This window comes from Pongo abelii, chromosome 16 (genome assembly GCF_028885655.2).
Source record: "Pongo abelii isolate AG06213 chromosome 16, NHGRI_mPonAbe1-v2.0_pri, whole genome shotgun sequence".
NCBI lineage: Eukaryota > Metazoa > Chordata > Mammalia > Primates > Hominidae > Pongo > Pongo abelii.
In genome coordinates this window covers 63,414,191-63,431,141 of record NC_072001.2, presented here as the reverse complement: position 1 = coordinate 63,431,141, position 16,951 = coordinate 63,414,191, and the positions used below count along the sequence as shown (strand labels likewise).

General features: G+C 44.0%; 1 protein-coding gene across 1 annotated transcript in view; it reads left to right on the top strand.

The window, feature by feature from the left end:
• ANXA2 (annexin A2) overlaps positions 1–12,823 on the top strand; it is a gene marked incomplete at its 5' end in the record, with an annotated part of 47,862 nt that extends 35,039 nt beyond the window's left edge. Inside the window, 8 exon segments of the mRNA NM_001133344.1 lie at positions 3,294–3,384; positions 4,513–4,592; positions 6,266–6,325; positions 8,001–8,094; positions 8,658–8,753; positions 9,226–9,284; positions 10,945–11,067; positions 12,461–12,823. Coding sequence (NP_001126816.1) covers positions 3,294–3,384; positions 4,513–4,592; positions 6,266–6,325; positions 8,001–8,094; positions 8,658–8,753; positions 9,226–9,284; positions 10,945–11,067; positions 12,461–12,520 — 663 coding nt within the window. The 3' untranslated portion in view covers positions 12,521–12,823.
• Positions 12,824–16,951: the final 4,128 nt, after the last annotated feature.

The window sequence follows — 16,951 nt, the reverse complement described above, 5'->3', positions numbered from 1 at the left end:
ATTCGGGCAGAATCAGAACATCATAGTGCATATAAGGGGTAATTTCGGATGATGAATCGTACCTGAATCGTACCTGTGAGAAAGTAACTGTGAAGTCTCATTGCACGTTATCTTTTATGTTTTTCTTTTGTAAAGTTCTTTTGAACCTGGAATTTTAGGTTAAATTAAGTAAAAATTCTAGATTGGAAACCTCCTGAACTTTGTGCATACTTAAAACATCAAGTTTTTTGTTTTGTTTTGTTTTTTGAGATGGAGTTTCACTCTTGTTGCCCAGGCTGGAGTGCAATGGCGCGATCTCGGTTCACTGCAACCTCTGCCTCCCGGGTTCAAGCGATTCTCCTGCCTCAGCATCCCGAGTAGCTGGGATTACAGGCATGCGCCACTACGCCCAGCTGATTTTGTATTTTTAGTAGAGACGGGATTTCTCTATGTTGGTCAGACTGGTCTCAAACTCCCGACCTCCGGTGATCTGCCCACCTCGGCCTCCCAAAGTGCTGGGATTACAGGTGTGAGCCACCGCACCTGGCCAACATTAAGTTTTATATAAATGCAATAGATGCACACACATAAATGTATGTTGTACTGCAACACATTTGGACCCTTTTCGTAGTGTGGGTCTGCAGCATTTGAACAGTCCGACACTGCCCTCTGCTGATATACACGGGTAAAGTCTGCGCTGTAGAGGGGGGAAGCCATATGTCTGATTTTTTATTCTGAGTCTGAGTGTGTTTTCTCTGATGCCACTGTTCCTGAATTATGAACAGTCTGAGCTGTAAGCCTGTCACCAGAGCTAATGTCACAGTTCAGTTGTCATCCTTTCCCCAGAGAACACAAGAGTGAGGCTGCTTCGGACACTGGGCATCTCCAAAGCCTGGAACTTGATAGCTCAGGGCTGCTGTAAGATTTGTTGTTAAGTCTCTTTCTTCCTTCAGTTCTTCAGCTTAGCCCAAGCTGTGCTCAGTTTATTTTAGCGGACTTGTCTGAGTTTCCTAAGTAGGCTGTACTGCAGAAAAGACGTCATTAAGAATGATAAAATGTCAACAGCATTTCATGATCCTGGTTGATAAAAATAGCGCTCCTGAAAACCGAGTCTGTGGACCCTTGGAGGCAGGGATGAGTCAGCCTCTCCTAGGTTTCTTCTGACCATCAACACTTCAGATCAGTTTATCTTATTTTCGTCAAGAATCTATTTAGTTGTGATTCATGTGGCTTTACTGGTATCTATTACTAGGTATTAGTGATTTGAAACAGACCTTTTTGAGCTGTCAGTCACTGTTGTAATCTCTGTAATTGGGCCCAATGGAAGGTGCTTTAACTGCTGAAGCTTTGACCCTGTGCCAGCTCTTCCATTAGCTATCACAGTTGAGTACCCTTCCAAAATCCATAAAGCTTGAAGTGACATTAACTGAACTATGCTTAAAAAAAAAAAATCTGTTTTGACTTCTGGCAGTACCGGTGGCAGTATCTGCCATATGTTACAGTAGAATTTGCCCTTGTGATAGGAATTGTGGACAGTCTGTGGAGAGTTTGGGCAGGGCTTTGGAAATTGCCAAGGTCACCTTTGAATGTAGACATAAAAACACTTTTGGAATTCTCAGATATTACCACTGGTATATCAGTGATGGAAGGAAACACATCTTATATTATTCTGCCTGTCTTGCAATTCTACAATGTCAGGATATAACATTTCTCCCAATGTGTGTTATTTTTAGACTATATTTCTATCATCCTTGAGATTGAACAACTGCCTCTCAAAATATTCAAAGATACTCGGTAGTCGTTTAATAACATTTGTGTAGAATGCTGTATGGACCTTTTGCTAACAAGGGGAGAATTTTTGGCTTTGCTGGAACCTCTACAAATCATGATTAAAAACTCAGAAGAGCCATTGGCTCAAAGATTAAATGAAGAATAAAATTCAAAATTAACCATTAACCTGAGGCTTAGCTTATATTATACAAACTACTTTTTCAGGGGCATATAACCTCTAATAAGTTTAATTAATAGCTGACACACTTTTCATGTGGGTAAGTAAGTTTCTTATTGTATTAACACCTTATAATTGATTTACATTTTAAACAGTTGTAATTCTACTTAGTTCAAAGTGATATTTCCATATTCGGAAAGACAAGTATTAAAGAATCCTGATTATTAAGTCTTGACTTTGATCATGAAGCCAGCTTTGAAATACATGTTTCACTGAGTCCTTTCAAGCTATCTGACATGCTCAAAAGTGTATATATTAAATTTGAATACATCACCCATCAAATTCTTATTCCTTAATAAAGTGTTGGTGTCTAGGTTTATTTGGCACTTCATTATTTCTTTTTGCTTCCCTAAAGTGCCTGAAGAGTGCATAATTATCAAGCAAAAATGGAAGGACAAGAATGAAATTTTTAACATTAACCCAATTTTACATTTCAAAGAGGTGAAGCTAAAAATTTTTTCTTAACTATACCTTTGCCTGGTAAAAAGACTTACTCTAACAATGCTGGCTGCAAGTGACAACATAAAATTTCTGTATTCCTTTATTTTAGCGAGAAGAATTGTTTAACAAAGAAAATTCTCATCTGTTAAAATAGTGGGTGGTTATTGTAGAAAGTGAAAAATAATAATAAGAAAAAGTTACTTTATATACCCACAGCAAAAGGCAATTGCCACTTTTAACATTTTGGCATATTCTATTGCTGCCTCTTTCTATCTATTCACTCCTTTTTTTTTTTTTTTTTTTTTTCTTTGTGTTGGAGTCTTACTCTGTCGTCTAGGCTGGAGTGCAGTGGTGCGATCTCGGCTCACTGCAAGCTCCACCTCCTGGGTTCACGCCATTCTCCTGCCTCAGCCTCCCAGTGTAGCTGGGACTACAGGCACCCACTACCATGCCCAGCTAATTTTTTGTATTTTTAGTAGAGTCGGGGTTTCACTGTGTTAGCCCGGATGGTCTTGATCTCCTGACCTCATGATCTGCCTGCCTCGGCCTCCCAAAGTGCTGGGATTACAGGCATGAGCCACTGTGCCCGGCCCCTATTCACTACTTTTTTAAAAAAACATATTAACAGTTGAACTCAAACATGCCAATTCCACCATCTTGTGCTCTGGCGAAGCATTTTTTAAAGGAATAGAAAATACCATTAATTTGTGCTGAGGGATAGAGTATAGATTCTTCAGTAGGAATGTAGAAAGCAGGATGCTAACAGACGCAATCCATGTTTGCAGTTTACCTGACGGAGATCAGAGAAGTAGGCTAATGGTGGGGAAGCCTTTCCCTGATGATGTTTGTGCTTCCTGCTTCACAGGGGCTGGGAACCGATGAGGACTCTCTCATTGAGATCATCTGCTCCAGAACCAACCAGGAGCTGCAGGAAATTAACAGAGTCTACAAGGAAAGTGAGTAGCTTGATTTCTGTGATTCATCCTCTCAGCCCAATTTATGTGACTCTATCATGGCCACTGGGGTTAGTGTTTGGGCTAAGATGCCTGGATTAGTGATGTGCAGAAGCGCCTGCCACCTTGACTATGCAGGCGAGGTTGGCTGTGGTCCAAGTTTCTCTCCTTCACCTCCTTATTGCCTGCATTTTGGTTATTACATTCCACTAGAACTTCTGTGTTAGAAGAAGGGTAGACAGGAGGGAAAGGAGAGAAAACAAAACTAATTTTTAAAAAAGATCGGGTGAGGAGAAGTAGCAAGTATTATATATGGATTCCATTTATTGGGTGCTGTTCAGTCTCTGCTCAAGAGGTTGCCAACCCTGGACTGTGGATAATTGAAGAATTATAGCAAGAGACCCCTGTGGACTGGTGCACACTAAGCAGTATAGAAGGCTATGAGTGGAATAAACAATGCAACTTACATCGCTACTGCATTTCTTTTTTCTTTTACTTTTTAAAGTTGATATTATCTTAGTTGTACATATTTTGGGGGTACATGTGATATTTTGGTACATGTATTATATATCATATGTAATTATCAAGTCAGGGTAATTGGGATATCCATCATCTCACACATTTATCTTTTTTTTATATTAGGAACATTACAGTTCTTCTGTAGCTACTGTATTTCAATATAGATGCTATTTTGAATATTGAAATATAATTTCATTCAAAAGCATTATTTAATTCTTAGTTTTTGCCATTGTGCATTTTCTCAGTGGACAGTAAAGCACAATTGTGTGTGTGTGTGCATGTGTAGACCTCCAATTTTTTTGATGTTCGGAACGAGTATTCACAGTCAGGAGGGCTGGGAGCCAGTATTTAAACTACACAAGAGGTCACCGATCAAAGGTGAGCCTGTGAGGATCCCTGATTTGATCTAGCCCTGCTGCCCCCTGGCTCTGATTTCATGAGGGTGAAAATCATTCTAGTGAATCCTTCCTCTGTTTGGGGTTAAGGAGAATGGATATGTCCAGCTAACATAGCTGTTCTGCTTTTCAGAGTCGTAGTGGAAAACGGAGAGATTGGGGTGGGTGGTTGGCTACACAGGCAGAAAGCATAAAACCAGATGTATTTTCCTCCAAGTGTACAAGACTGATCTGGAGAAGGACATTATTTCGGACACATCTGGTGACTTCCGCAAGCTGATGGTTGCCCTGGCAAAGGTTGGTTTCCCAGTTTCTTTCTTTGCCCTTGCTTCCTCCCAAGGCAAGTCACATACCTCATTTTATACTTGGAGTGAATTAACTAAATCCCCTGTGCCTGCATCAGAAATTCAGCTGCATTTTCGAAAGTGGGTTTGCACTGTCACTGCAGAGTTGTCAATTTTGTATAATAGGATTTCTTATCCTGCAAAACCTCATGGAAAAGTGGACTTTGGGAGCCAGAGGAGGGATGGGCGGCTCTCAAGTCCTGGCCTGGATTTATGTGCCAGAGCCTTGCCCGCGTGACTTAGGGAAGGTCACTTTGCCTCTATCTGTGGTCATGCAGGACCCAGTGGGAAGTGACCTTATGGTTTCTTTTTCCTGCGTTCACTTCTCATGGAAGAATTTGCCCATATAGTCCTTTGTCTGGAGTGGAGTTGTCTTTGTGGAGCTGATTGCTAATATTAACACATTAACATGGAGGAAGGGGCACTTCCCCTGTGAATCCCTAGTTCTGGCCAGTGTGCAGCTTAATGCTTATGTGCCAGGGGAGGGATGAGAGACCCTGGGAACCCTGATGACAAATGACAGATAGTGCATCCGGGCTACTCACATCTCCATTACTGCAACAACTCCTATGCCATTCTCCCTGGCGCTCCTCTCTTTGCTACCACCTGCCCTGTGTACCGCAATCCACGGATCTCTGTGAAATACACTTTCACCATTTTACTCCCCTCTTCAAACCCCATTTCTGCTCCATCAAATTTAAACTCCTAACTGCTGTGAAAGTCCTCTAAACCCTCCCTGCATCTTCTTTGCTCATCTTTCCTACTCAGCTCCACTCTGACAGGGCAGCTTCTTACTTACCTGGGAGTGTGCTGTGCCATCCCTCATGTGCTGGCTGGCTCTCCCTCTCCGCTTGGCTAGCTGCATCTGAAGTTTCAGCTTAAGCCCGGGCCCATCGTTCATGCTCTTTGCTGACTCTGCTCTCTGAGAGTTCTTCTCCTCCTGCATTTTGTGTCTTCCTAGTGCCGTAGGTTCCCGGGCTGCTTTACATTTTTTTCCACATATTCCTCCATCTGCATCGCAAGCTCTCTGTGGGAAAGAGCTAAATCTCATCAGCTTTTTGTGGGGGATGGGGACAGGGATTCTATAAGGTGTGTAGGCCAGGACTGGGTACCAAGGAGGGGGTTGTTGATGGCAAGGCACAGCCCCCACTTCCTTGCTCAATGATTTTACCACTCCTTGGCTGGTCTAGGTTTCTTTTTCTTTTCTTTTTTTTTTTTTTGAGACAGAGTCTCACTCTGTCACCAGGGCTGGAGTGCAGTGGCATGATCTCAGATCACAGCAACCTGGTTCAAGCGATTCTCCTGCCTCAGCCTCCCGAGTAGCTGGGACTACAGGCATGTGCCACCATGCCTGGCTAATTTAGTAGAGATGGGGTTTCACCTTGTTAGCCAGGATGATCTCGATCTCCTGACCTCGTGATCTGCTCGCCTTGGCTTCCCAAAGTGCTAGGATTACAGGCGTAAGCCACCGCACGCAGCCCCATCTAGGTTTCAAAGTAAGAAAAATCTTAGGTGGATACTTATTTAGGAAATTAAATAATGGCTTACATGGACTGGGGAGAAAATATTTTCAGTTTTAAAATACACAAAGAAATGGATTTGAAGTTCTTTTTTCTTCCCCCATAGGGTAGAAGAGCAGAGGATGGCTCTGTCATTGATTATGAACTGATTGACCAAGATGCCCGGGTAAGTGCTGAGCTTTTTGATTTGAGTTTTTGTTTTCTGGTAAGTCTCTGGATAGTCTATATAGTAATTTAACTCTGTGTAACAAATGACTCCCAAACTCTGTGGGTTAAAACAACAAACATGTATTATTTCTCAGTTTCTGTGTGTCAGGAATTGAGGAGTAGATTAGCCCAATGGTTCTGGCTCAGGGTCTTTTCTGAGGTTGCAGACAAAATGTTGCAGGGCTGCAGTCACCTGAGGGCTTGACTGGGTCAAGGGAATCTGCTTCCAGGATGGTGCACTCACATGACTGTTGGTAGGAGACCTTAGAATCGCTCCACGTATGCCTCTCCACGGGGTCATCTGAGTGTCCTCACAACATGGCAGCCGGCTTTCCCCAGAGCAAGCAATCCACAAAGAGGAAGCCACAGCGTCTTTTATGACCTAATCTCAGGAGTCCCACCTTGCACTGCTGTCATACTCTTTTCATTAAAATGAGTCACTGAGTCTAGCCCACACTCAGTGGGAGGGGATTAGGCTCCTTCTTTGGAAGGGAGGAACCTCAAAGAATTTCTGGCCATATTTTAAACCCACCATAGTCTGAGAGCAATGTTTATTAGAAGATATTCTTATAACGCTGGTGTTAACTTACAGAATCAATACGTGACTCACATATGCTCACTCAGGCTTTGCTTGTATGGAAGCATCCGTTTCTGCAGAGTGTAATGTGGCTGTGCACACCAATCAGGCAGGCAGGTGGGAAGCAGAAGAAGGTGGAGAAGACACAGCCGGGGACAGGATGGCTTACGGCTCCGTTGTGGTGGGGGATAAAGGGAGGCCAGCAGAGACCTGTCCTTTTCTGGCTGAATAAGACTTTTGCCTTTTCTAGTTCCATTATCTCTGAGAACTATTTGTTAAGCTTATTCAGACTGCAATGAACTATATTCCTTACTCAGAGGGTCAACGATTGTCTCAAAGTAGGTCATAAAAGCTGCAGAAAAAAATTAATTTAAATTAATGTTAGTTTTAAAATTCAATATATTCCACACAGCATGGCTAGCAGGTAGTAGAGAAGGGTTTTAAATAAAGTAATAGAAGTTGGGTTTTGCAATTCCTAGATGGTGGAAGATCACGGAATGAATATCTACCCTTGCATAAGCCTTTCTTCCTCTTGCCCTCCTTGCCATTGTTAGGGCTACTTGTAGCCCCTAAATTTTCCAGAAACTGAAAATGAGACAAGATGGGCTCCTTTTCCAGCTCCATCACTGCCTGAGTCTCTGAGAAGCTTGGGAATGAGAGCCTGGTCTGTAGCTGTCTCGTAAACATCTGCTAGCTTATCTGCCCCTAAATGTGCCCAAAGGGAGGAGGGCCAGATGTGTTAATGAACATTTACTTGTCCTTCTTTATATGAATACAAGCTCTTGGTCCCTCCTTTCTTATTCAAGGGAGGAGATTGTACAGCAGACCTCACGAACTATCTGCAGTCTCATATGGTATCCATCTGTGCCTAAGGAAGACCGCTTGTGATTAAGACTTTTGACCTAAATAGTAGGTCTCTCCCCATGTCTGCAGTATAATCATCTTTCATTGTTTGGCATTTTGAATGTGTAGCTTTTTTTGTTTTTTTTGCATGACATTTTTTATGACCTTTACACTGGATGTGTAGTTAACTTTTCCTGGTTGGTTGTACTCGTAGGATCTCTATGACGCTGGAGTGAAGAGGAAAGGAACTGATGTTCCCAAGTGGATCAGCATCATGACCGAGCGGAGTGTGCCCCACCTCCAGAAAGGTGGGCACTGTGCCGAGGGAGTCTCAGTGCCTTGGGGCTCTGGCTGGGGTGGCCGGGTGGATGTCCATGTTGGGATGGAGTCTGCCAGAATGAGGTTCTGTCTCCGCTTGGCACTCTCATAGGCTCACCCATTTTCCCTCACCTTTCTCTCCCATTCTGGATTCTTTTCTCTTGCAAATAGTTTCTGCATTTGGTGCTTTATTCTGCAGCTCCTTCTTGTTTGATGATCATTTTATCTCGCCATTATTTGTTGAAGTAGTGGACTTTGCTGCATGCTCTGTACTGTTTCCTGTGGTTTTCGGATGGAATGGGTTCCACTCAGGGGAGATAGAGATGGTCCAAATATGTGGCCTGGGCAGTGCCATTCAGGACAGGTGGTATGGCTGCTCCACGACAAACTTGGCCAATGTTGGCTCTGGTCACCATGGCAACCTCTAAGATCCTAGGATGCTATGATCATCCTCAATTCTTAAAAAAATTATGGTGCATAAAACTAGGTGGGTGATCATTGACAGCTTTGACTAGTGGCTCTGATCTGATAACTCTTTGTTGTTTTTCCTCAGTATTTGATAGGTACAAGAGTTACAGCCCTTATGACATGTTGGAGAGCATCAGGAAAGAGGTTAAAGGAGACCTGGAAAATGCTTTCCTGAACCTGGGTAAGTGAATGTGGCCCCCATTCCTGGTAGACATCAGCTATCAGAGCAGAAGTGACAGATGGCCATCCTCTTAATTCAGATGTGTTTGGGAGGTGTGGCTTCTATGCATGCTTTGGATAGTTTTACAGTCTTAATTGTATAGATTTAAGAATATAAAACTGAAGAAAAGCCTAACTTGGTAACAGATTGTTGCCAGGGAGGAGTAAGAGAACAGGAGGAGAGAGGGGTGTGTTGTGGAAACTCACGTATGCACTTGGGTTCTGCAGGTCTCAGAGACCTCTGGTTTAAAACCGTGGTGGAACTTAGTATTGCAGAGGATTTCTACATTTCCCTTAGCCTGTCCTATTTTGCAGCCCTTTTCCATTGCATTAGGTCACTTCTGTTTTGTGGCCCAGGGCCAGGGCATTCTCTCTCACTGGTAGAGGAGAGACCAGAGCAGCTGCAACCCTGACTGCCTTTCTTCTCTCCACAGTCCAGTGCATTCAGAACAAGCCCCTGTATTTTGCTGATCGGCTGTATGACTCCATGAAGGTAAGGGCAGCTGGCTGAGAGAGCTGTGTTTCCACACTCAGCTTTTCTTCTTTTGGGCCCCAAATTGAGTCTCCTTGACTCATGGATGGAGGAAGGGGACCCCACTGTCTGGATGCAGGAACACACTAGTCAGCTGTGGTTGTATTTGACAGCTGAGAGAACCACAAATCTGTCTTCTCTCTCTCAGCTGCTTGAACATGTATTTGCGTACAGGCAGAAAGTAAAGTGCCATGGGAGAGAGAAAATGTGACATGGTAGTCGTGTCTGATCCCTGCTCAGGTTTCTCAGTGATTTCTTCCTGTTACTGCCAGAGTCAAGACAAGCGAGGAAGGGAGCGATTATTAAGCACCCACTATACAGTAGACATGTGCTACTATTTTACCTTAAATCATTGCAAAACAACCTCTGAGGCTTATATGATTATCTTCTTTATAAATGCAGAGATGGATCTCAGAATACCTCAGCCTGCTTGAAGTTACACAGACGGATTTGAACCTGGGTCTGTCAGACCCCAAAGACAGCCCCACAACTCTCCCCTAAATGAACCACCTCTTCCCATAGACCGATTCCATTTTCTATACCTCAAATGTGCCACGTGTTTTCTGGCTTCTAGGCTTTTGCATTTTCCTTCTGGAACATCTCCCTTGTGTGCGCTGCCTCTGCCATCTGTCTTTGAGTTCCATATCAAATAGCACCCCTTGGTACCTTTGGTCTGATGCTCTGGAAGTAAACTTAGTGGTCTTTATTGCACATATCATTAGAAATGGCACAGAGCGATGATAGAAATGTGTTGGCATGTCCCCTTTAAGCCTGCGAGAGTCAGGAACCTCTTGTTACATATGGAGACTCAGACTGCTTGAACTGAGCCTTGCAGTAGTAGGTGCTCAGTATATATTTATTGAATGGTGGCACAGAGTGGGAGTCTGTGCTGACTACAGCCTGGTGTGTTTGGAATTCCCAGATGCTCTTCTTTCTTTTCTTGTCTTTTCTTTTTTTTCTTTCTTTTTTCCTCCCTTCCTCCCTGCCTTCCCCTCCCTCCCTGCCTTCCCCTGCCTCCCTTTCCTTCCTTTCCCTTTCCCTTCCTTTTCTCTCTCTTTCTCTCTCCTTCCTTCCTTCCCTTTTTCTTTCTTTCTCTCTCTCTCTCTGTCTTTCCTTTCTTATATATAGGTTTTTGGGAAACAAGTAGTGTTCAGTTACATGAATAAGTTCTTTAGTGGTGATTTTTGAGATTTTGGTGTACTTACCACCCAGGCAGTGTACACTGTGCCCTAATATCCCTTATCCAAAAGGCTTGGGACCAGGAATGTTTTATATTTCAGATTTATTTTTGATTTTGGAATATTTGCATATATATAATGAAATATTTTAGGGATGGGACCCAAGTCTAAACTTGAGATTCATTTATGTTTTATATAGACCTTACACACATAGCCTAAAGGTAATTTTATACAACGCTTTTGATAATTTTGTGCATGAAACAGTTTGTGTTAAGTGCTATTTGTGGAATTTTTCATTGTGGCATCATGTCGGCACTGAAAAAGTTTTGGATTTTGGAGCATTTTAGATTTCAGATTTTCAGATCAGGGATGCTCAACCTGTAGACTCTTTCTTTAATGATAACATTCTCAGCGAATGTAACAAATATCAACTTGATTTTCAGGGCAAGGGGACACGAGATAAGGTCCTGATCAGAATCATGGTCTCCCGCAGTGAAGTGGACATGTTGAAAATTAGATCTGAATTCAAGAGAAAGTACGGCAAGTCCCTGTACTATTACATCCAGGTAAGCCCGAGGTGCGGCGTCAGCCTGCCCTGCCGTCCAGAGCACCCTGGGCCCCGGCAGGTGGTCTGGCAGAATGATGACAGAGTGGTGGTTTTCTGTTTTCTAACTCTCTGGGGAAGAGATGCTAGTCATCAACTATCAGGGATATATTTTGAAAGCACCATTTGTGATTTGTCCTGGACTTTGTAGAATCAGGCAGATGTTTTATATTTTTCACATCTGTTACACTACAATGATCATCGGTGTTCATGACGATGATCCTGCAAGGCTTGCTGACATCTCGAAGAGACTTGGAAGATCAATTACATTTTACTTTTTTTTTTTTTTTTTTTTTTGAGTTGGAGTCTTGCTCTCTCACCCAGGCTGGAGTGCAGTGGCCACAATCTCAGCTCACTGCAACCTCCGACTTCTGGTTCACGCCATTCTCCTGCCTCAGCCTCCCGAGTAGCTGGGACTACAGGCGCCCACCACCACGCCCGGCTAATTTTTTTGTATTTTTGGTAGAGACGGAGTTTCACTGTGTTAACCAGGATGGTCTCGATCTCCTGACCTCGTGATCCACCCGCCTCGGCCTCCCAAAGTGCTGGGATTACAGGCGTGAGCCACCGCGCCCGGCCACATTTTACTTTTATTATGCATTTATTCCTTGAAAAATCCTCTGGGATAGGCCTGACAACTTTCAGTTACTCAGAACTCCCATCTCTCCAATCAGTTTAGCGTCTGTCTGTTTTGGCGTGATGTCGCATTTGCATGTAAGGAAGTGATCGCATTCACAGTGGTACCACTGTGTAGATTTCAGACAGCCCTTGCAATTCCCCTTTCTAAAAGTTCCTCAGATGTCCAAAGGCATGCCCAGGGGTTAGCAAGGATGAAGTTAGAGCTGGGTTTTTTGTAGCCAGGTTTATTAGGGCACATGTTTAAAGTCAAAGGACCAGTTAGACTCTTAGTAATTGTTCCTCATCTCACCAGCTTATTTCCACTTGACCTTAGTAATGCAGGAAATAGGAGAGTGAGCTAGGAAAGTACCCTGTTCTCTGTGGAAAGGCGAGGATGAGAGAGGAAAGTTGGGGTGTTTGTAGGACCTTGCTGCAGTGAGAAGAGCCCTGGTCACTAACCTATGTCAATCCTCAGCACCTTGCACTCCCTCCACCCCACAGTCCTAAGGAGACTTGAATGTCTTCCCCAGCACCTCCTGCGACCACACTCCTGGAGGCTTCCCTGGCAATGGTTTGGGTGTGGCCTTCCAGGCCTTTGTGTCAGGGCAGGTCTCCTGCAGAGTCTTCTCTTTGTCTTGGGAGAGGCTTTGTTGTGCGTTGAGGCTACTTCTGTGTTATTGAGGAGTCTGGGCTTTTTTCTGATACCGCGTTTCTTTTTTCTCCTGGGCCGTTTGTAGCAAGACACTAAGGGCGACTACCAGAAAGCGCTGCTGTACCTGTGTGGTGGAGACGACTGAAGCCCGACACGGCCTGAGCGTCCAGAAATGGTGCTCACCATGCTTCCAGCTAACAGGTCTAGAAAACCAGCTTGCGAATAACAGTCCCTGTGGCCATCCCTGTGAGGGTGACGTTAGCATTGCCCCCAACCTCATTTTAGTTGCCTAAGCATTGCCTGGCCTTCCTGTCTAGTCTCTCCTGTAAGCCAAAGAAATGAACATTCCAAGGAGTTGGAAGTGAAGTCTATGATGTGAAACACTTTGCCTCCTGTGTACTGTGTCATAAACAGATGAATAAACTGAATTTGTACTTTAGAAACACGTACTTTGTGGCCCTGCTTTCAATTGAGTTGTTTGAAAATTAAACGTGCTTGGGGTTCAGCTGGTGAGGCTGTCCCTCTAGGAAGAAAGCTCTGGGACTGAGCTGTGCAGCATGGTTGCCCCTATCCAGGTGTCGCTATTTAAGTTAAATTTAAATGAAATAAAATAAAAAAAAATCACTTCCTGAGTCACACAATCCACATTTCGAATGCTCAGCGTTCACATGTGGTCAGCAGCTAGTATATCTGGACAGCGCAGGTAGGGAATATTTCGATAGAAAGTTCTGTTGGGCAGCAGTATATGCCCAGGGCATGAGAGGACCTATGGGGGAGAAAAAGGATCCCAGAGGGACCCCTCATCTGCTTATCTTTCTACAGGTTAATTAGGTGAAAATAAGCATCAGCAGCAGCCACAAACTGGAGAGAGCAGTGGGGCAGGGTGGGGCAGGCTACAGCATTCTGGCAAAGGAGATCCAACACAAGTCGATGGGGATCACGGAGAAGGGATTTCTTTTGACTAGGAGGATTGAGAAAGATGACAGAAAAGGAACCATTTGAGCTGCACCCTAAAATCTAAGGTGAGGTTTTACAGCTGGGAGAAAACACTCCATGCCGATTATTAGGGGTCTGGGAATGAATGACAGGTCGCTGATACAATGGTACACATGTCAAGAAGTTCAGAGACTTTTTTCTGTACAGTGAAAGTTATGTCTCTCCCTCACTAGCCAGTGGCCTTCCCTGGAGTCGCCTGGTTTCCAGTACATTTTCATGGATAGACTGCATACGCATGTATATATATGTATGTATCTGTGTTCATAAATGTGAAGGTGCTGTCCCCAGGCTGCCGGTACTGGGTTCTGCAGATTCCTTTTTATACAAGTGCTCCCCCTAAGCAGGGTGGAGGGCTGGGAGTGAGGGGAAGTTGACTACTCCCCCTAACCCTTCTCCTTAGTGGAGGGTGTGTCAACTACTCATTTTTGGCACCTGGCTGATGCAGGGCCCACTCAGTCATCTGCAGGGACTAGGTAGGTAATGGAAATGAATGTATGAAATGGGCAGGTCGGACAGAAGTGGGGAATCTGGGGAAAATGGGGAATGCCTGCCTTGCTTGAGGCATTCAAATTTAATTCAAACAACAGTCGCAACAACATGGCATTGACCAAACCAAATACATCTGTGAGCTGATTGGCTGCTATTTTGGCCCTTTGGCAAACTTTAGATGGAAATTTGGATGGAGCATTGCTGTTGAGTCACTAGTGGCCCATAACATACCTGAAAGGCCCCTGAGATAGTCCTTAAAAAGCAGGTTATGCAAAAATCAGGTATTTTGTTAAATGTGTCCTGCCTATACATATTAAAATGGATGCCCCAAATCACAGAATGTACTGTTCTATGTGCTTGGGGCAGAGTTCAAGGAACTGCCTAAGAAGCAGGACCTTTCTCATTAACCCCAAATTATACTGAACTCAGAATTGATAGGGCTGGGCAGAGGCTGTCAGGAGCAATGTTTCAGATCAGTGAACATTTAGGCATTGTTACCTCTCAATCATACGTGTGTTTCAGGCTGCAAAGGGAGCAGTGGTGTGGAGAAGACAAGGCCATGGGTTGAATATGGGGAAACATGCTCCCACTGTGCCCAGGACAGTCTGGCCACTGGTGTGGCCAACAGGTATGTGGGAAAGTCCAGAGGGCAGGCCAACATAGGAAAGGCGCTTGGAGAACTGTTTCAAACACTGTCTACTGTTTTTCCTCTATACAAAGCAATGGCAGTCCAGTGTTTTCCAAAACTCACAGCCAGCGCCCTTGAAATTTGGTCCCATTTTCTTCTGGATTTCAGCCTGTCCTCCTCAGTCAAGCTGTCCAAACTGTTTCATGAATAAAGAGAACCATCTGGAGGTTTGACTGTTCTCCCCAGAAATTTTACTTTGCAAAGAGAAGGAAAAGGGTACCTGGCAGGCTGTGAGTTGGTAACAAGAACTTTGATTTTATTCTTTGAGGAATAAAAGGTAATTGATGCAATGTAGCTATGAAAACTTATTGTACTATAACACTGTGATCAAGAACATGATTTTTTTCTGCCTGCCTTGGTGGGGCTGGGCAGGGCCATCATGTTGCACAACCCCAGAGAACACTCATCCTGTTGTAGTCTATGTGAATGTTAGCTCCCTTGGTGGTGTGCAGTGTACAACCTGTGCAGCCATACGTGACAGCCCTGTATCGTGACCTAGGTGTGTGTGAGATGGTCTATTCTGCCTTTTGCTACAGAGTTGCCTTTCCAATTAAAAAGTTAGAAGGCAAATCTTATTTAGAAACAAATGGGTGAAGCCCGAAAGGTCTTGACTTCTCCATGGACTCTTGATCTTCAGACCAGTTTTACAGGGCTATGTACAAACGGCTATATATATGAATCTTCCCCAGTATGTGAAGTTCCCATGGTATAAACTATTAGTAAAGATAGCTACGGCAGGGAAAACCAGGCTCACAAAATGGCTACATTTAGCAAGACGAATGATTTGAGGACAGAAATCTTTTAAATCAATTTTTAGTTTTTAAATGACTCCCGTCTCCATTCCTCTCCGTGTGTTTTGACAAACGGCTTTGGCTTTTTATCCACATCGGTTTATTTGACCTCCTTTTTCCATCAACTACCAAAATGAAAACTCTGCTGCGAGAGCGAGGAGAGAGAGTGCGAGCAATTTTAAACATCCCTTAGCAATGAGGCAGAACATGCTATAGCCATCAAGTTCTAGTTGTTCATTCTATTTATTGAAAAAAGCTTGTAGCCTGATTTCTTTTATGCGAGTACATTTGAGCAAGCAAAGTTTATAGAGATGACTTATCTTATTACATTAGAAGAGTGATTTGCTATCTCAGCATCTATAAGCAATTTTAACAGACATTTCTGGATGAAGAAAAGCTTTTGTAAATATATGCGAAAGACACAATTTCATCAAGCATTAAATTGGAGGTGCCCTGGAAAAATATTACATTTGTGCACTCAATTAGCTTGATCGTGGCCGAATTTTGTCCACTGAAGGTAGCATTTCTGCAGAAAAACAGAAGCATTCCCTACGTCAGCAGGTTTCCTGAAACAAAAACACTTTCCCCCTTTGCCAGTCCTCTTTTGCATTTGTGCTGTTCCCAGCTCTGTGTCCCTAATCAGGCCTCTCGGTCTTGTTCTTCGCAGTAGAGTTGTTAGAGGAGAGGGAACCAGATAGAAATCCAAACTCAACAATTCCAGATTTAAATAGCCTGCATTCAGTGCAAAAGCTAGGCAAGCTCTGGGCAAAACTGGGAGGGTGTCAAAAGTAGACTTAAGTCTTCCTGGTCTCCTTACAGGGTCTGTAGGACAGCTGTGCCTCCTGCTGCTCCCAGGACTCTGGTGGCCTCCTTACTGCTCTGGGAAGGGCATCTCCCAGCTACTCCTTGGTGTGGCTGTCAGCCCATGTCCTTTTCCCTGGGATGAGTCTGCAGGACCCACCCTATCTTCTATCTTGGAATGGAAGTTTTGTCCTCCTATTACAGGAATGAGAAGAGTTAGGAAATGAATGGTTGGGGTACAAGAGGGCTTTCTTGTGCCCCTAAAATTCAGTGAAGGAAATGAGCTAAATATTTAGGGATGATCATGGCCCTCCTCCAACACACCCCTGACCCCCTTGCTGACCTGTAGTTGAACCATCAGGTCTCTACTAATAAGAAACAAACCAGAAAATCATGTAATGCCAGCAGAACCTGGCCGTGAGGGTGGCTGATGTTTTTAAACAGTAGGTGAGGACAAATTGGAACTTTCTCAGCTGTAATCCATTACAGCCTGATACAGTTTGGCTCTGTGTCCTCAGCCAGATCTCATCTCCAATTGTAATCGCCACGTGTGGAGGGAGGGAGGTGATTGGATCACAGGGGTGGGTATCCCCCATGCTGTTCCTGTGATAGTGAGTTCTCATGAGATCTGATGGTTTTACAACTGTCTGGCATTTCCCCGCTTGCACGACTCTCTCCTACCACCATGTGAAGAGGGTCCATGCTTCCCCTTCACCTTCTGCCGTGATTGTAGTTTCCTGAGGCCTACCCAGCTATGTAGAACAGTGAGTCAATTAAACCTCTTTTCTTTATAAATTACCCAGTCTCGGGT